This window comes from Peromyscus leucopus, chromosome 1 (genome assembly GCF_004664715.2).
Source record: "Peromyscus leucopus breed LL Stock chromosome 1, UCI_PerLeu_2.1, whole genome shotgun sequence".
NCBI lineage: Eukaryota > Metazoa > Chordata > Mammalia > Rodentia > Cricetidae > Peromyscus > Peromyscus leucopus.
The window spans coordinates 106,960,316-106,973,101 of NC_051063.1; the positions used below are offsets into that span (position 1 = coordinate 106,960,316).

Genomic DNA, 12,786 nt, shown 5'->3' on the forward strand with positions numbered 1-12,786 from the left:
GCTTTTTTTTTTTTTTTGAGACAGGGTTTCTCTGTGTAGTTTTGGTGTCTGTCCTGGATCTTGCTCTGTAGACCAGGCTGGCCTCGAACTCACAGAGATCTGCCTGTCTCTGCCTCTCGAGTGCTGGGATTAAAGACATGCGCCACCACCGCCCGGCTTTAATGCTTAATTTTAAAAATTAAATTTTAAAATAGAATTGAAAAGTAGCACTTAGGAGGCAGAAGCAGGTGAGTCTCTGAGTTTGAGGCCAGCCTGGACCACAGAGTGAGTTCCAGGACAGCCAAGGCTACGCAGAGAAACCCTGTCTAGAAAAACAAAAGCAAAAAAAAAAAAAAAATTTTTAATTAAAGAATTTTTAATTTTTTATCACACAGAGGTTGGTTACCCTGGGGTTTCCCCTCAGGGTATGCCTCAGCCTGATCTCCCTGGGCACAGGAAGCTCGGGCTCGGCTGTCATGTCTGAGGGCCCATGGCGGCTGTCACCTCAGTCAGGAGGCATGTCCCTCCCAGAGGTTTTCCCAGGGATGCCACCCGACTCCTCTTTGGTTCCGTCTGTTCTCTGTAGGTACCAATGGTTGTGTGACTTTCTCTGGGAGATGTGAAGACACTTCTATTCATTCCAGATAGACAGGGCATGGGCAGATCAAAGAAAGGGTTTTGTCCAAGCCAAACGCAGTGAACCAGAGAGTTTAATGGAGTTGATGGGGCGGGGCAGTTCATAGGCAGCTACACCCCCAGGAAATCCCATCCCGGTCAACTGTTAGCGTAGGGCGCAGCAATTACAGTCTCGGGGCCGGGGGTGGGGAGTCTCGTGAGGATCATGTGATGACCTCTCAAGCTCTCTGAGGCTCATGACCCTTGGGAGCCTCTCCCCAACCCGCCTCCCAAGGGAATGCTAAGAGGCCTGAGCTCACGGATCGTCACCACTGCTTGACTTCAAGATGGAGATGATCTGGTCAAGCCGAGCAAACAAGTGTATCACAGGCATCATGCTAAACCTCTCATCTGTGAAATGGGCACAGTGCTCAGTTCTCGGGGCCCGTGGGGATTGAGTCACGGTGCCAGCATTAATTATGTCTGAGTTATAAAGCTGTGTCTCGGTGCTATGTGCTTCCCCTCCGTGCCTTCCCACCCCCTCATCTCAGCTCCTTTCAGCTCTGTGGGGTGAGACACTGACAGAGAGGAGGCATGGGAGGGCCTGCTGAAAGCTGACATGCTCACAGCTCTGGGAAGACTCAGTCTGGGCAGGAAAGGGACCCCTCATGCCTAGCCCTGCAGGAGACTGGCCTGTGAGGGTGTGTCAGGCTCTGAGGAGGCTGTGACTGTGTGCCTAGCTGCTGGGCTGAGCTTATGGTGCTATCTGCTCCCTCAGAGATCCAGCCAGCGTCCGGCTCCAGCCTGGGCAGGGTGTCAGGTCTGTGGGAGACAGGAAGCTTTCAGAGTGTGTCTCTCGGTGCAAAAGCCAAAGCTGTATGTTTCCCACTCCACAGCACTGCCTTGGGCTTCTTTAAGGGCAACCATGAATAGTGGCGAGGTTGGAAAACGGGACCAAGCTTCCAGGAACTAAGAGGGGTGGGGCCCGAGTACTGTTAGACGGGGCTCTGCCCGGCAGCTGCCCCAGGCCGGTTCCTATGTCCTGTGCCCCTGTGGCCAGGCCTGCCAATCTCCATGGCAAATCCACAGGATTTCTACCCCACTTGGGCATTCCTGTGTCCCGAGTTTTGACAGGTCCTGCCTCTCTCTGAACTTCCATTCCTCAGCCTTAGAATGCAGTAGCAACCCCAGCCCGGCCCGAAGAGCCTCTTCGTACTCCCCATGAGTTCTATGGAGGCCTGTCACTTGACTGCGCTGCGGCTGGCCTTCGGGGCTGGCCGGAAAGGGAGATCCACTCAAGGCAAGGAGAAGATGGTGGCCCAGGGTCCAGCACTCAGATCTTTCTTCAGCCATCAGCCATCAGCTCACCGTAGTGGAAAGGCCCTCTGGCCAAGGAGGGAGAGAAACAGTCCAGGCAGGACTTGGGGTACGGTTGGGCTTGTACCTCCCTTCTATGGGAGAGAGGGCAGTGAGTCCTTTTCCTGACCTGGAGAAGCAGCTGGCCCTCAGGTCCTCATGATGTCCTCTCCGTCCCTGCAGGATATCTGTGATGACCCCCGCCTCTTTGTAGACGGCATCAGCTCCCACGACCTGCACCAGGGTCAGGTGGGCAACTGCTGGTTTGTGGCCGCCTGCTCGTCCCTCGCCTCCCGAGAGTCACTCTGGCAAAAGGTAAGTCTGGGGACAGGCAGCTGCAGGGGCCGGTCAAAGAGCCCGTGATCCCACTGCCTGACAGGTGTGGCATCCGCGAGGCATGTGGAGCTTCCTGAAAGCCAGGTGCTGGCATGGGCTGAGCATCGGTTAGCGGGTTGACCTTCCCTCACCTGCTTAGCCTGGGGTCCTCGGAGTAATTCCCAGGGTGATCCTGAGGTGTCCCCTCTGCAACTACCGAGGGACAAGTGTCCATGGAGCAGAGACTCCCACTGTGAAATGTGCACACTGCCTGTGTTATCCTCGGGGTAGGGACACCACTCGGCACTGCTGCGTGGCATGGGCCATTTGCTAGTTTTTCTGGACCTCGATTTTCCCATTTGTTGAACGGGGTGTGGTCCAGGCAGCTCCATGTTTCATGATTTCCGGGTTCATGCTGCTGATGTTTGGGCCAGGGGCAAAGGTTTGGGGACTGATGGAATGGGTCCTGGGCCTGCCACTTGGACCTTCTTGGCAACACTCAGCAGGAGACCTTAAATATAGTACTTAAAATTACCTTCCTGGAGAGGGATGGCCGTTTTTCAGTTACGTAGTGAGTTCAAGACTAGTTGGGATGTATGAGCCCCTGTCTGAAAGCCATGAAGAGGAAGAGGAGGAAGAAGAGGAGGAGGAAGAAGAGACATTTTCTTCTAGGAGCCCTGGCAGTGTGGCTCTCGGTCAATGATGGCTCCACTAACCTGTTTTAGAATAATGATTATTCCTACAACCTAAGAGTGTCCCGGGCAGGGGAAATGGCCCAGCAGGTGAAGACCCTGGGCCTCACGCCTGAGTTTGATCCCTAGGACGCACATGGTGGAAGAACAGAATGGACTCCCACAAGTTGTCCTCCGGCCTCCATCTGTGCCCCCCTGATAAACAAACAAACAAAACAGGACACAGGAATAGGCTAGGCTTTTCCTTGCTTTCCCAGGCATCTGTCAGCCATCAGAGGGAGCTGTGTCCTTAGTCAAAGCCAAGACCTTGGCAGGTCCTCTGTTATCCTTTCCTGTCTCCTGGACAGTGTGGACCCCTAGCGACCCAGTAGGTATCCCGGCCAGGGTCACAGCAGCTGCACGGTGTGGGCCTTTGGTACTCAGATGGAGGCCACTGCTATGGCTTATAGGGGTGGGGAGTCTATGCTGGACAGCCTCCGACTGGAGGGTGAAGGAGGATAGGTCTGTTGTGGGCATCTGGGGCCAGAGAGGATTCAGACTGGAACCATCCTCTGGGTGGAGGACTGGTCCTCAGCACTGCGGCCTCCAGCCCCGACTCTGAGCAAGGGCTGCAAGGCCTTGGCCAGGGCCTGGAGGGGCATGTGGGCCCTGTGTTCTCTCACTCTGCCCTGTAATTGCCTGTTTATCTGAGTCTCCCCTCTAGAGGTGAACTCCCCAGGGACAGAGCTGGCCAGTCTGCCCCTTCCTGCTGAGCCTGGTATGGGGAGCAGAGGGAGGACCCAAGAGCTTGGGGACAGAGGGCTGCCCTACCTTGAACCCAGTACAGCCCCGTGGCTCCAAAGCTGACCTTGCTGCCCGTTTCCCGTGGGTCTCTTGATGGACTGGAGGCTGACTAGGTCTGGCTATGCCCTGACAGGGAAGATACTCACCTTGCTGTCTCACTGGCTTGGCCTCCCAAGCCCTGCTTCCTGTCTAGCTCGTGGAGGAGTTGGCCTGCTTGTGGAAGCTTGCCTCTCGTCAGTGTGGAACCTCAGCCTTCTGCAGGGCAGAGACTCCAGCCATGGTGGTCTCCCAGGCTGATCTCCAGGAGTTTGGCCCCGGGGGAGACTGGGCTGGGCTCTAGGCTGATTGCATTCCACCTCCACTGTGGTGACAGTCCCTGGCTCATGCGGGGAGGCCCTGGGGAGCTCATTACTGCGCCTTACATCCCCTGCAGTCCCCACTGACTGGAACCTGTTTGTTGTCACCCCTCTAGTTCTGTCCTGTTGCCCTGCAGGGCCTCCCCTGCCTTACTCTGTTTTTTTCCCCTGGAAGGGCAGTAGGGGTGAGTTGTACCCTGAGCCCCGCCCACCTGCACTCTCCCTGTGCTGAGTTTCAGACGCAGATGTATCATGCCTGGGACACTCTTGCCCTTCCTCTAGGAAGCTGGTCCTTTATTCCTAGACCTCAAGGTGATCTGGCGGCTGATGGGCACAGGAGTCAAAGCCAGCCAGCCTGAGTTTGTTCTGGCTGCTAGTCACTGACCTTGGCCTCAGTGCCAACCTGACTTGCCAGGCCCCATAGACAAATCCTGGGTGTTAAGAAGTGCCTTCCTTGCTCGCTTTCTCTCCCACCCTTCCCTTGTGCGTCCCACCTAATTATCTGTTCTCTAGGGCTCCCTCTCTTACGGGCTCCCAGGTCGGTACGGCCTCCTCCAACTCAGTGGTTTGTTCCCTAAGGCAGACCGTGGATTTGAGGTCATCGGCCCCGTGAACTCACAATTAGGATATGATTAGATTAAATACTTGTCATCAGGCTCGCTTAGGCCAGAACAAGGCTCTCTGGGAGATGTCCTCTGCAGTGCCTGGTGCAGCCCCAAACATGGGATGGACCTGCAGCCTGCTCTCAGCTGTCCGGGACCCACGAGTAGCCAGCCAGGGTCCTGGCTGAAGTAAGGACCGAAGTGACCATAGTACAAAGTTAGGGCCAGGGAGTGAGGCAGGGGGTTGTCAGTCCTGGGCAGTGCTGGAGAGAGCCGGGGGGGGGGCACGGGTTGGGACCAGGCAATCTTTGTTTCCAGTTGAAATGTTTCCCAGTTCTTAGAGATTGTAGCAGGGAGATCTTGGATTCAAGGCCCGCTTGGGCTGTTCATTAAACCCTGTCTCAGTAACAGCAAAAGCAACAACCATCGATGGACTGTGTCCCACTCTGCCCCAGCTCACGCCTCAGTTCTGAACTGGTTCATTGAGAAGGAATGAGTGAAGGATTAGCCGTGTCCTGTGCAGACAGTATGATCTGGGGCCTGGAAGATGTAAGATGCACAGAAGGCCCGACGTGACCTTCACCGCCCAGGGGCTGCTGTGTTCGGGGCTTCCTCGTTTTCCCTCTTCTCCGCTGAGGAGACAGTCTGTGATGCTTGCTTTGTGTCCATGCACACTCTGCAACCACAGATGCCGCCTCGGAGTGGCCTTTCTCTCCTGAGTTCCCTCCTCCTCCAGCCTTGCGTGGCTCCTCGCAGGGCCTGTCCAGCGGCTGGCTGAGATTGCATCCACCTCCTCCTTCCCCCACTGACCACAAACGTATCACACAGCTCTTCGCCGGCCCCTTCCACCTGCCCTGTCGGTGGGTCCCCATGACAGCAGTCACCACATGCCTCACCCTTGACTTCCTGCGGGGCATACCCCTCTCCCAGCCCCCCCCCCAGAGTTTCTGTGACCCTGGATCCCCTCGGGGCTTAGGAGAGGCTGACAATCCCCCCACACACACCTTCCCTCGGGATGCAGAAACCCGACTTCTTTCCCCTGCCTGTGTCCGTCTGTACAGAGGCCAGCTTCCTCAGCCTCAGCCCCTGGCATTGCTGTCCTTGCCAGCCTGCTGTGCTGGCATGTTGTCTGGCCCAGAGTGCTTGGCACCTCTGATTTCTCCGCCTTTCTGGACACTGTTCCGTCTGTGAGGTTAATACCTGCCCTCTGCCCTCGACCCCCATTACTCTGGCCGTAGTTTTTGGCATCAGTCCCGTCTGTCTTCACCGTCAGCCACTTGTTACCGTACCCACAGCCTGTGGGAGCCCCTTTCCAGGAGTGCTTCAGACCCTTCTCTACCTCACCTTCTAGGCCTCCGAGTCCCTTCATCACCTTTTGTGCTTGTCGTTCATTCATTCATTCATTCATTCATTCATTGTTCTAATATTCAGCATTTCTGCCATTCACTTGGCTTTGTGAACATCCTCTGAGCATGGCAAGCTGTGTTCTCACTTAGAGTGATGAACAAGACAGACAGACAGACACACACCCGCTGGAATCCATTTCAGTGGGAAAGCACCTGCCTGCCCTGCGCAAAGCTCAAGTTTCCATCCCCAGCACCCTCCTCACACACACCAGCTATCACACCACACACTCTCGCTTTCACGAATTCACACTCATGCGCGCACACACTCTCTAACACTTAAGCAAACACAAATACGAATTGGGCTTGCCATGTGGCTTGGTGGGTAAAGGTGCTTACAACAATCTGAGTTCAATCCTGGAGCCCATACGGTGGGTGGAGAGAACCGACTCCCTCAGATTGTCCCCTGACCTCTACATGTGCCCTACGGCACGTCACACACACACACACACACACACACACACACACACACACACACACACACAATGAAAAGAATTTAAGGTCAGAATGTCGTTCTGGAAGCACAGAGGGCAATCCTCTTCAGAGAGGAAGTGGATGCCCCTCACTAACAGCTCTCGGCCACACCGTCCCGAAGGCCGGCGAGTGAGCAGGCGGCTTGCTTCGTCTCTTACCCTACTGTTTTCTGGAATTGCTGCTAGTGGCCCCCAGAACTCGCCCCAGGGCTTGAGGTTGGTTTATTTTTCTCAGTTCTGGGAACTGAATCCAGGATCTGTCCATGCTAGGTCAGGGCTCTGTCACAGATACCACCGAGCTCCTCTTCCTTCATCCTAAAATCCCCAATGGCAAGGTTGAGGCAGGAGGATTGTGAGAGTGAAACCAGTCTAGGTGACCTACTGGGATCCTGCCTTAAAGTAAAAGAACATATATCGGGATGTAGTTCAGTGAAGGGGGCCTTGGGTTCGGTTCCCAGTACCGCAGAGACAAGCAACCCCAAATAAAAACAGCCTGCCCTGAAGGCTCACACCTGTAATCCCTGCACGTTGGAGGCTCAAGCAGGAGGATTGCTGGGAGTTTGAGGCCAGCCCGGATGGCTACACGGGAGACCTTGTCTCAAAAAAAGCCAATAAAACAAGCATGCTCTCCATCATGGTGCCCTGTGCTATTCCTCAGCCCAAGATCCCACTGGGTCCCTTGGCCTCCATGTGGCAAAGCAACAGGCTTCTGTCCCCTGACCCTCCCGACTGTTTCCAGTCACCACACCTTGCGCCATGCCTCTTTCCTGTGTGTGACAGCAGCATCTCTAGCTCCGCTGCCCAGATGCACTTCAGATTCCAGGTCTGCCATCTGCCCACATACACTGACTGGGTTCTGCCTCCCCCCATACTCCTCGCCAGTGTGTGGGTCTCCTGATGCTTCCCTGGGGAGGTGGAGGATCGTGTGGGTGGAATGGCTGGTGGGATTTTGATGGAAGCGAGAGCCGGTCCTGTGGCTATGTGGTGTAGTGTGTGGTGAGGTCGATCAAACCACGGCGTCCCGGAGCAGAGCCAGCCATCTGTCTGGCAGGCGGTTTGGGATTTGAGAGCTGCGGGTTCAGATGGGCTGGGTCCTGCTGATGTTATGGGAGAGGGAGATGCCCAGGGCATTTGGAAAGCAGCGTTGGCAGGACCTGGCAGGTAGCTATGAGGGAATGAAGGGAGGAGGAGGAGGAGGCAAGAATGGCCCCCAGCTGGCTCGGCTGACTACAGAAAACTACTGATGAGTGCATCTTGGTGCTGCCCTGTCCCCTCTTCCCGGACTGTCTTCAGTTACCTCCGTGTGTCTGTCTGTACCCCCCCCCCACCTCTCTCCATTCCTCACAAACAAGCAGGCCTCCAGCTTGCCACTACTACTGTAGTCAAGGTGGTTGCCACAGCAGTTGACATCAGTGCTCTGGTCCCTAAGGAGCCTGTCACCCTCCAGCCTGCCCGCAGCTCGGCATTGCTACTTCTGCAAGGAACAGGCAGGAGGTAGTTGGGCACACACTCACGGGTCTCCTGTTCTGAGAACTGGGTGGGGCCAGAGAGGGCCAGTGGCGAAAAGGAGAGGCTGGAAAGGGAGGCGGGTCTTCGGGTGGCCTCTTCAGGCACCTGAGGTTCCAGCCCACTTGGTTCCTTGACGTCGGTGGGAGCAGTGGCAAGAGCTGTAGCACTTGGGCCATGGCAGAGGACGGGCCGCAGAAGCAGCAGCTGGACATGCCGCTGGTTCTAGACCAGGACCTGACCAAGCAGATGCGGCTCCGTGTGGAGAGCCTGAAGCAGCGTGGGGAGAAGCGGCAGGATGGCGAGAAGCTGCTCCGGCCGGCTGAGTCTGTCTACCGCCTTGACTTCATCCAGCAGCAGAAGCTACAGTTCGATCGCTGGGATGTGGTTCTGGACAAGCCGGGCAAGGTCACCATCACGGGCACCTCGCAGAACTGGACGCCCGACCTCACCAACCTCATGACGCGCCAGCTGCTGGACCCTGCTGCCATCTTCTGGCGCAAGGAAGACTCCGACGCCATGGATTGGAATGAGGCCGATGCCCTGGAATTTGGAGAGCGCCTGTCTGACCTGGCCAAAATCCGCAAGGTCATGTATTTCCTCATCACCTTTGGCGAGGGCGTGGAGCCTGCCAACCTCAAGGCCTCCGTGGTGTTTAACCAGCTCTGATGACCATCCCTGGCTGCCCTGCCTCTGGCCCACAGCTCTCCCTCGCCTGAACGTCCTTCCTCGTGTGTATTTTGGGGACATTCTTCTAGCTGCTCCTTCTGTGCTTGACTTGGCCAGAGGCCCCCTGAGTCCTACATGCCCCCCCTTTGGTGCCAGTGCCGTGGCTCACAGGGATGTCCCCTGGCTCCGTAGTCTAGAAGCTAGACACCGCTACTATAGACAATAGAGGCCTTTGTGGGCAGATGGCTGGGCATCCTGGACATCTGCCGTCTCTGCTTCATTGTGGTGGAGAGAGGGGAATTGAGAGACCAAGAGCTCCAAACAACCAGCCGCTGATTTCCTTCAGGCACGGGAGACTGAGACAAGACAGGAACTGCCTTCTGGGGAACCTGGCAAGAGGGCATTTGCCTGCTGGCCAAAGCTGGAGTCGGGAGGTGAACGCCCAGGGGCACTCTGGCAGCGGGAGGGTGCTGCCAGGGTCAGTGTCCCCCTGCTGTGACCTCAGGGCCTTCAAGACGCTGGGCAGGATGACAGCCAGGCTTGGTCTGTCTGGCAGAGGGTAGCCAGCTTTGCAGGCCTGGCCCAGGTTTCTGTGGAGAAGGTAAAGGACATGTAGACGCTACCCACACATACATATATATATATATTGAGAGATGGCATGCTATATTTGTATGGCTGCATGCCCGAGGGCGAATACTAGTCAGGAATTAGGCTAACTTTAGTTCAGTTGGTACTGTTCCTGGGCATGGTGGAGGTAACCCTGGCTGAGCCCTCCTTGGTGCAGGGCTTCCTGAACTGGGAGACTGAGGCTCAATTGGTGAAGCAGAGAACTGAGTTAGAGGGGTCCAGGGCTCTGAGCCAGGAACACTGATGTCCCTGTTAGGATGGCTGGCCTTTGCAGCTCTCTGGTCAGGAACACGGGTGTTGTGTCCTGCAGTCACCTCTCTGGGCATTTACTGGTTCTGCTGGAGCGGAAGCACATGGGTGAGGCTTGGGGGCAGGTATGATGTCTGAGTCTAAAGTGGGTTAAAGGTGTTCAGATGGGATGCCTAACACTGGCTTCGGAGGCTATCCAGGAAAGCCCACTCACCAAACTGACGGGGAAACTGAGGCACAGTTATCGGCAGATTCAGTCCTGCCCCAAAGCCTCATTTCCCTTTGAGGAGAAGCCTCACCTGCCACCTAGCATCCGCCAGGGGTACCTCAGCAATGCCACCCGCTCTGTTTCAAGGCTGCCTCCATCTGAGGTACCAGTGCATCAAGATCTGAAGGTAGGAGCCGTTCCAGCGGGTTGGGCGGCCAGGAGGGCAAGCCCCGGCTCAGAGTCAGGATTCTGGAGGGAGGAGATAGGCTGTGGCACTGGCTGTGGTGGCTGTGCTCTGTCGCATGCTTGCAGAAGCACCTGCTAGTGCGTCTAGACGCTGCCGACTCTAGGAAGCCATGCCTAGGCAGGGGCTGTCCCTTTCTGCTTCTCTTTCTGACCTCTCCCTACCGCTCTCGAGACCCCTTTGGGTCACACTGCCCGTCCTCCAATTCTGTCTCACCCCATTTGCCCTGTGGGGACCTGAGTGTCTCTGCTGTGCCTGTCCTGTGTCCCCAATAAAGACTGTGTGCCCTCCCCTTTGCAGTGTGGTGTGGTGTGCCTCTGTGGCGTGGTTTGTAGTCCTTGCTCGTATCAGATGTCTTCCCTATGGGCCCTTGCAGTTCCGAGGAACCCCACCCTGCCAACCTTCGGGATGAGTTGAGCAGTGAGGTCCTGTATCAGGACTGGGTTTCACCTGTTATTCTCCTGGCTGTCCTGCAGGGACCAACCCAGCCTCTGGGGCATGAAGGAGCAAGCTGAGGCCGAGCTTGGAGCAGGGACCTTGGGAGTGGCTCGGGAGTGGAATGGCCAAGATGGACACCAGTTTAGCCTGGTCTTGGTCACTGCCTGGCTGTGTCCTCTAGGAGCCCCTGACCCTCTCCTGGCCTTGACCTTCAAGTTAGTCCGTGGTTCTGCATTGTCTCTTCAAAGCTATCTTCTCTGACCCTGGCGCTGGGGTAGCTGGAGGAAGCGTCACCTTGGAGCCCCACTGATCCTTCGTGGCTCAGCCCTCATCATCTCCCATATTCACCCATTTTTGGATAGGGACAGCTGAGGCCCAGTGGAGGAGGCCTCCATCCCGAGGCATGGAGGGGTAGACTGGGAATCGGGCTCTGAGCCCCTGGACCTTTGATCCCACAATTGTGACCTCCTGTGATAGGCTTGGGAAATACATTCCCCCACCTCTTCTGAGGACCCAAGCACATTAGGATGGCTTCCTACAGAGGAAGATGTCAGAGGGCTCCTTGGGCTGGCTGGCAGCTGCCCCTAGCTTCAGGGTGCTCCAGGGGTTCTGTCCTCAGCTCCCGTCACCTTGCTCCCACTCAGAGCATTCAGAGACATTTCACTATGCTACCTTGCCCGGCTCAGGAGCCTCTGTGTGCCCATGTGCACCCTCCCCACACTACCTCCATCCATTTTATCCTGCCAGCCTTGGAGCTGGCCCCTGAGAGGGACAAAGTCCAGGAGAGGAATCCGGCTTCCAGCCCGCTGGGAACTGCAGTGGTCTGGCCCTGTTCCCAGAGCATACACATACAGTGGCTACGACCCATTTGCCATGGAAACCACCGGGGACGTGAAAACAAGGAGCCTGCTGTTCTGGAGCCTCTGCCTGGCAGAGAGCCAGTGTCTGCAGCTCCGGAGCCCTGGGCTACCAGCCACTGACCAGCTGTGTGGCCCCAGGCGGCCTCTCTGAGCTGTTTTCTATCTGCTAGTCAGCGGTGCCTCCCTTACAGGTGCTGGGAAGGTCAAACGGAGAATGTCGGGGGAGCTGACGTCCTGAAGTCACTCGTTTGTCAGTGGCCTCCGACGGACGCTATAGATCATCTTGGGAGAAGTGTTGGGGGGTCTCTTCGCTGAGCAAGAACTTAAGGTTCAGAGAGGTAAAGGGCGTTGCCAGCAGCTGCACAGCAGCCAGTGCTGACGGCAGTAGGTGCTGTGGAGGGACAGGCAGGTGCCAGGCCAGACAGACTCAGTGTCCCCAGAGAGTGGTAATGGCATGAATTATAATCAGGCTCAGATGTCCCACTGAAGGGACCTCTAACCATCACACTGTGCCTCGAGGGTGGAGGAGCAGAGTTCTCTTGCCCAATGAGCAGGAGTCACTGGCCAGAGCAGTGTTGCCCATCCTGAGCTCTGGACTGGACACAGGGATGGTACATGGCTTCCTGACCTCTCCATTCACTGTATCTGAAACCCGTGGGGGTTGAGGCTTGTGAAACCAGAAGCCAAGGCATGAGGAATCCCACAGCAGGGGGCTGCTAGTTGGAGACACAGAGAGCCCCTGTAACCCCACTCTGCCATTGCATCAGGGTCGCTCAGAAGTGCCCCAAGTTGGCCCTTGGGATCTAAAGCAGAGATCAGAGAAGCTCCTGCCTGTCCCTCATTCTTCATACTCACTTTCCCACTTGCTCACACTACATACAGACCCTGGGGAGTGTCACCCTTCCTGGGCGCCTGACCCTCAAGCCCAGTGTAGGCAGGTGCTGCCCAAGAGAGATTCCAGCCAGGCTCTTCAGTCTGAGATGTGCCCAGGAAAATCAACACCAGAGGGCGCTGTGGGGCACCCTCTCTGCACTGTGTGGCTCTCACACACAGACACACAAACATACACACAGACACACACACACACACACACACACACACACACACACACGAGGCAGGTAGCGTTGGAGGTTCTTGATGACTCTGGGAGGCAGATTTCTGAGGGGCTGTCTGCCTCCCTGCCCCTACATCCTTAGACCAATATGTCTGCAGATAGCACAGCCCTTTACAGTGTGTGACGTTCTCATGGCCATCTGTTATCATTGTAACAGTCCTGGAGGTGGGGGTAGGGAACTTAGGGGCCTCACTCTGACCAGAATTCACATTTTCCAGCCAGCTTTGGTGCGGGGCCAGGCCCTGGACTGGGTGCTAGGAATCCAAGGAGGAACCACATTTGACTGTGGCCCCATTA

General features: G+C 56.3%; 2 protein-coding genes across 2 annotated transcripts in view; both read left to right on the forward strand.

Annotated features, from left to right (window-relative positions):
* Positions 1–12,786, forward strand: part of Capn5 (calpain 5) — a 54,819-nt gene that overhangs the window by 23,039 nt on the left and 18,994 nt on the right. The window contains 1 exon segment of the mRNA XM_028877463.2: positions 2,134–2,265. Within this exon segment, the coding sequence (XP_028733296.1) occupies positions 2,134–2,265 (132 nt within the window).
* LOC114698682 (olfactory marker protein) lies at positions 6,543–10,372 on the forward strand. The gene has a single exon (XM_028877464.2). The coding sequence runs from the start codon at positions 8,258–8,260 to the stop codon at positions 8,747–8,749; it is 492 nt and encodes a 163-aa protein (XP_028733297.1). The 5' UTR covers positions 6,543–8,257; the 3' UTR covers positions 8,750–10,372.